Source organism: Lactuca saligna, chromosome 6, assembly GCF_052625555.1.
Source record: "Lactuca saligna cultivar CGN05327 chromosome 6, ASM5262555v1, whole genome shotgun sequence".
Classification (NCBI taxonomy): domain Eukaryota; kingdom Viridiplantae; phylum Streptophyta; class Magnoliopsida; order Asterales; family Asteraceae; genus Lactuca; species Lactuca saligna.
The window spans coordinates 148,816,358-148,822,747 of record NC_136422.1 but is presented as its reverse complement, the minus strand read 5'-3'; the positions used below and the strand labels follow the sequence as shown (position 1 = coordinate 148,822,747).

The window sequence follows — 6,390 nt, the reverse complement described above, 5'->3', positions numbered from 1 at the left end:
GTGGGATTTAGTGGATTTTGGGACGGATTTGGAAACAGTTTTTAGCAAATCAAGTCTTTGATCCGGTATCAAATCCGATTTTTCCTTAGTATCAGGATCTGGTTTTCGTCTGGTTGATCGATCCATTTCAATCCGGTTTTGGTCTAATCCGGTTTTGACCAAAACCGGTTTTTGGATCGGATCAATTTCAAATCGAGGATCTGGTTTTTGTGTGCAACTTTATCAATAACTAATATATTTATTTTTAATAACCATCTTATCTATTTATAATTAATAGATATTCAATAATTATATATAATAAATGGTAATAATATAAATTTTTCCTAATTTTTTTTATATACAGGAATAGTTTACCAAGAGAAAATAAAATAAAATGTATATTTTCTTAAATATAACATCATGTATGTGTTATATGATGCTTAATATTAAATTAATATATTTTGTAATAACAAATATAATAAACAAACTAGAGGGATGACCCTTGCTTTGCAAGGGGTGGATTGATGCAAATGAACCATCGGGTATCCTATATCATTAATCCACATTATTTGTTACGATGGATGCAAGTCTAATGTTCCCTTCACATATTATAGTCAAGGAACTTAGAAAATGCAAAAAGAAAATCTGAACTGGATAGTGATGCATTTAGTATAATTAAAATAGCATTATATGTCTTGAAATGAGATGATCAATATAGCAAGCTGAAAGAGATTAATTAATTCGTTAAAAACAGTCATTTTGGACATCAACATGTAAAGGAAAAATGATCTAAAGGACACATGAAAGAAATCACCTGTATGAATGTATCAATCTATAAATTCTAAATTTATAATAGTTGTTATAATTATTATAAATGTACCAAGCATGGTGGCTGATATTGAAACAAAATACAAGTAATAGAAATTTATGAGTCCAATCCAGTGATTATTTTAGCTTCACTTATGTGTACTTGCATCATCCATATGGACCTACAGGAGCAAATTTGTTTCCAAACTCTCAAGTTTATAATTCCTTATTACATTATTTTTGGTCATTGGTCCATTATAATTATCATTGCATCTCCCTGATTCTGTTTCCTTTGACCACCATCATGAAGTATCCCCTTGATCCTCTAAAAAAATCAGGAAAAAAAAAAAGACATTATTCGTAGGTGGGTGAACCAAAAAAGATCCAAACTTCATTGTTTTTTGTGGAATTTTGGGTGATATTTAAAAATATCTTAATTTTCACAAATAAATGAACAGATACAGAACTGCAATTAAACTATTACGCACTAAAGAATGATATTTAAAAATATGTTAATTTTCACAAATAAATGAAAAGATACGGAACTGCAATTGAACTACTAAGCAGAAAAGAACATCTATATAGCCATTCAAATTTTTAGGTATGTTTGTTCAAATACTGGTACCAATCGTTAGGAACTTGGCATAAAACATTAAAAAGACGATTACTTGAAACCTCAATCCACTTTGCATCTAGAAATTGGTTATAAATCAAAAACATTACTAATCGTTTAAAATTGCAGAAATACTTTCTTTCCTGGAACTATCACATCAAAAAAAATCAAACATTAGTCTAATTATCCCCTGAAAAAAAGATTCAAGATCATCAACTAATTGTAAAACTTATTACACGTATGTTCATATAAAGAAATTCTTTTTGACTCTTGACATGAAGTGGATCAAATTTCACATTATCATCACCGCAAATATAGAAGATCATGATTTTGGTTCACAAGATTTCCTCTGAAGGGGCTTTTAGACTTTTCCTAATCTCCGAATGTAACATACCTTAACCCCCTAAATACAAAACTTTTATCAAACACATGTTGGGAAAATGTTTGAACATGTAATGAAAGTTATCATTGATTTAAAGTCCCTTTTTCACCTTTAAACACACACCTAAACATAAAAAACCTCATAAGACATCAATCTAGTTACATCTATAGAAGAAAAACTTCAAATCAAAAGATGCTAATACAATAATTTCAGAATAGATTAATATGAATCCCGACATAAAACCGATCCAAAGCCTCTAAAAGGCAACCAACAAAGAGGAATGTGGAAAAAGGCAAATAAGAGACATAAATCAACCTTATGCAGCATAAATGATGATTAGTACTCGTGCAATTTTGAAAGTCAAAAGCATATCCTTTTTTCAAATAAACAAACTTGAAATTACAAATCAAAACAAAATAATAGATAGTGGCAGGGGTGGATTTAACTTGTGCGGTGGTGGAAGAAGACCTGAATTACAGACGACACACAATAATCTATATGGAGCAAGCGAAACATCTGGATTACACCAATTCACGGGTTGAGTTCCTTCTTCCAATGCTCCAGCCTGGCCCCTACTTCACGTATTGCTTCCATATTTTTCCTGAAAACAACGTCCTCCAAACACTTAAAAACACCCTAGGAGATGAACTGAGACAATTAAATGGAAAATCGAAGAAGCATCCGGTAAACAACATAGGAAGAAAAATTCCATAAACCGTAGGTATACAAGGAAAATACAAACCTTAAAGAGCGACGAAGACTGAAGACGAAACTGGGGAACAAAAAATGGAGGGAAGACGTTAATGATGAATCGGAATCAAAAGGACAAAGAAATGGTGGGTAGAAAACAGCGACAGAGATGCGAGGAGGTGATATAGGTCATTCGTCTTCCGGAAAGACTCGGTTTGTGGCTGATTTTGAAGAAGGACGGAACAGTGGTTTGGAGGAACGGTGAAAAGAGAAAGGGTATGAATGGCGTTGAAGGGGTGTAGAAGAAAAAAAAGCGGTGGGAAACTCTTCTGATTGGATGCAATGGTGATACGGTGGAAGCAGCTAGTGAAAGGAGTAGAGTGGAATCGGAAGATAAGAAAAAGAGATAAAAAAGAATCTGGGAAAAATAGAAAGGAAATAGAGTAACAGAAATCAAATCTTTATTGGTGGACAAAACGGCGAATCAAAGTCATAACTAACACGTGGACACATAATATAGAAAATGGCAAAATATACCTTCTAAAAGAAGCGCTACCTACAATTGCAACTACACACATATGGATGACCCTTAGCAAATTAACTGTAGATAAGAAGAAGCGCGACCTACAATTGCAACTACACACATATGGATGACCCTTAGCAAATTAACTGTAGATAAGATAGGAGATTTTTAATATATATATATATATATATATATATATATATATATATATATATATATATATGGGAAAAGTGAATATACCCTTAAAGGTATATAAGCTTAGGTACCCGAACACACCATAATACGTCGTTTTGTTTGATAAATTCATTATAATGTTCATAAACTTCAATTTTAAGTTGATTTACTTTCAAGATATTTGAAATTTCCGTATAATCTTTCTCTTGCATCACATCTTTTTGCCGAACACTTATTAGGCTATATATATTGTAGATGAAAATGAAAATTATGTAAGAGAAAGATAAATGTGTAATTTATAAAAATCTTGGAAGTAAATCAAGTTAGAAGTTAAATTATAAGAATATTAGACAATTATAATGTATTATATGATACAAAACAACGTATTATGGTGAGTTTGGGTACCTAAGTTTATATACCCTTAAGGGTATATTCACTTTTCCATATATATATATATATACTATCTTATAAAAGAAATCCTATTATTTCTATAAATAGATCTAATAAAATAATAATATTTTTTTTAAGACGTTGAATTCTACAAACGACGTAAAAACGACGTAAAGTACAACTGATCATGAATATAATAATATTATAATTTGAATGGGATTTTTACTCGGTCTCACGTTGTTAATCAAAGCCTGATATCTCGGTCCTCTCCATCTCCATATTTTGAGCTCTCTTTCTCCGTATATTCATCTTCCTCCCACCCTGACTTTCACTCTCCCTTTCTTCTCTCTACAAAACCTAAGCTGCCGCCACCACCACCACCACCACCACCGATCGCCTCATCCGCCACCACCATCACGGCTTACTACAGTCGCCCACCTCACTACCACTGTCAATATACTTCATGGTAGGTTGTTCTTCGATTTCCGGTATGCACTTTAGCACCATCAAACACACTTTTCTTGTAAGTGGGTTAAACATGTTCTGAATTTATGACGCCAATCGAACAAAATCGTATGAGTATGAGGTGTGACAGTTCAGCCACGACTCAAATCAGGGTTCCTCCAAGTGTAAGTTCATTTCCCATTTTTTTCATTAGGTGAATAAGTGACCTTATTTCCTGCAGGAAATTTACCAATTCTTTCGTCCAACATGTTCTTTTGGGAATCATTTTGAAGATCTTCCTCATCGTTCTACCTTCGACACTCATGGTGATTTCTATCCAGAAAAGGTGTGGAACTTGGTTGTTTGTTTGATTTCCAGGTTCGTGTGCTTCCTTTTTATTCAAGTTTTCCTTTGATTTTATGGACTAACGGGATTTTATTGTGTATAAATGAAAGTCAGCATTCCATGTTCATGGGTTGTGCAGATATAGCGGTGCTCACATATCCACCCTGTTATTGCTCACCACTGCTCCTCCTTTCTGCCATCTGCATATCTCTCTCATTTGTTCATCTGATGCATACACACACCCTCTTTATGTTGTCTATACGTACACACGTACACCAATCAATCTCTATCTTTTTTATTTTGGTTTTTCATTTCTTTGACTTTATATCTTTCTGATTTTGTTTATGACTTCAATTGCAGGTATGATTGGGATTTTCTGAAATTTGTGGTTTATATAGGCTTGATTTTGTTTATATCTTTCTGATTTTGTTTATAAGCTTAAATATATATCTCTCTCTTTATGTTGTTTATTCGCATACACGCACACCAGCCCCCCTCTATCTTTCTTATTTACATTTTCTCATTTCTTTGAATTTATCTTTTTCTGATTAGGTTTTAACTTCAACTACGTGTGTGATTGGGATTTTCTAAAATCTAGGGTGTTTTGTTATCACAGCATGAAGTTCACTCTTTAGGTAGTCTCACTAAAATCCTTTACCTTTTCAAGTTCCTTTTGTTTTAACTCAATTTTTACACTAATGTTTACTGATTTGCCACTATGTTCCGTAAATGTCAAAGGCTCATTCCATTTGTTTTAGGCGTAATCTGCAGTCATCTTGTAGACTACGTGTTGGCACAACTCTTACTGGAATTGCTTTGAGAAGTAGATGACACAAAGGAAACTTATTTATTGCAATTGTGGTGACGTTATCTGGTCTTAAGTGGCTAAGAATCTAAGAACAACTTGATGTTTGTATCTTCTGGTCAGCAATACTCTTTAGTTAAATTGAGCAATCAACAGTTGTATTTGGTATAATTTAAGCTACTTTGATGTGAAGATATTGTATTTTAGTTTATTGTCATAACAACTCTTTCTACAACTTGCTAACAAAATAGGTGATAATATTAGACAAGGCGTTATGGTTCCTGCCAACACTTCCATAAAGGTAAAATCAGCTTTCTGATGGAATCATAACTATTTCTACTAATTTATATGTCAAATTTTTTCTTTTATACAAGACATCTCCTAGAATTCCTTGCAAGCACTTCAAATTAAAAATGTATGGGTATATGATATGTTTTTAATCTTTATCTAAAAAGTATGAAACCTATTGTGTATATTTTTAAACTAAAAAATAAATGGGATTGTATTTTTATTTGTTTCTGTTAGCGTTGCTGCTATATTTAGAAAGATGATTACAAATATGCTATGAAAAAATGAGGTTCTTGACATCTAATTTATAAGGTTGTAAATATTTGTTTAATTATTTTTATTTTGATCTTATGCAAACTTCTTTGGGTACTATAGAGAAGAAGCAATCATAATAAGGGTTAGAACCAGTTTATGATTCGGTTCGGAATCTACCTTCAAGATTATGTTTACGTAAAAATACACATCCTATTTAGTTATAAAAGTCATCCAACAAGCTTCAAAATTCACTAAATTGAAGCTATTCTAAAACTCCAACCTTTGTAAACAGATGACCATCAAATTTAGTAAAATTGTTATTTGCTTACTTCTACTAAGCTGATATAAAAGTGTCTATTTTTTGGATTCAGGTTCTAGTGAACAAGAAGGTACAACCTGATCCTTGAATGGTGAATTTTAGTGGATGAGCTATGGCTATTACCGTCCTTTGAAAGATACAAGTAAAATAATATATATATATATATATATATATATATATATATATATATATATATATATATATATATATATATATATATATATATATATATATATATATATATATATATATTCTCATTCTCATTCTCATGTTAAAATTACGGTTGAGATTGAAAAAAGGGTTCCTTTATTGGTTTATCCTTAGCAACAGTAACATATACAATCTTCTAAAACTTTAAATGTGATTTTAGGTTTGT

General features: G+C 31.8%; 1 protein-coding gene and 1 long non-coding RNA gene across 8 annotated transcripts; one reads left to right on the top strand and one right to left on the bottom strand.

The window, feature by feature from the left end:
* Positions 1–854: 854 nt before the first annotated feature.
* Positions 855–2,975, bottom strand: LOC145001343 (uncharacterized). Its single transcript, XR_013661545.1, has 3 exons — positions 2,524–2,975; positions 2,250–2,382; positions 855–1,111 (listed from the first exon to the last, which is right to left on the bottom strand). It is a non-coding gene; the product is annotated as an uncharacterized LOC145001343 (long non-coding RNA).
* An 847-nt stretch (positions 2,976–3,822) lies between these two features.
* LOC145001622 (uncharacterized) lies at positions 3,823–6,168 on the top strand. 7 transcript variants are annotated; one of them, XM_078960983.1, is made up of 6 exons: positions 3,823–4,187; positions 4,244–4,380; positions 4,487–4,617; positions 4,708–4,982; positions 5,106–5,453; positions 6,067–6,168. In XM_078960983.1, exons 1-4 carry the CDS (start codon positions 4,110–4,112, stop codon positions 4,725–4,727), a joined length of 366 nt encoding a protein of 121 aa, XP_078817109.1. In that variant the 5' UTR covers positions 3,823–4,109; the 3' UTR covers positions 4,728–4,982; positions 5,106–5,453; positions 6,067–6,168. The 7 variants fall into 7 exon arrangements, 4 of the variants coding, with proteins under 4 accessions (XP_078817109.1, XP_078817107.1, XP_078817108.1 ...); XM_078960981.1 differs by having other exon boundaries at positions 5,086–5,453; XM_078960982.1 differs by having other exon boundaries at positions 4,708–5,317; positions 5,404–5,453.
* Positions 6,169–6,390: the final 222 nt, after the last annotated feature.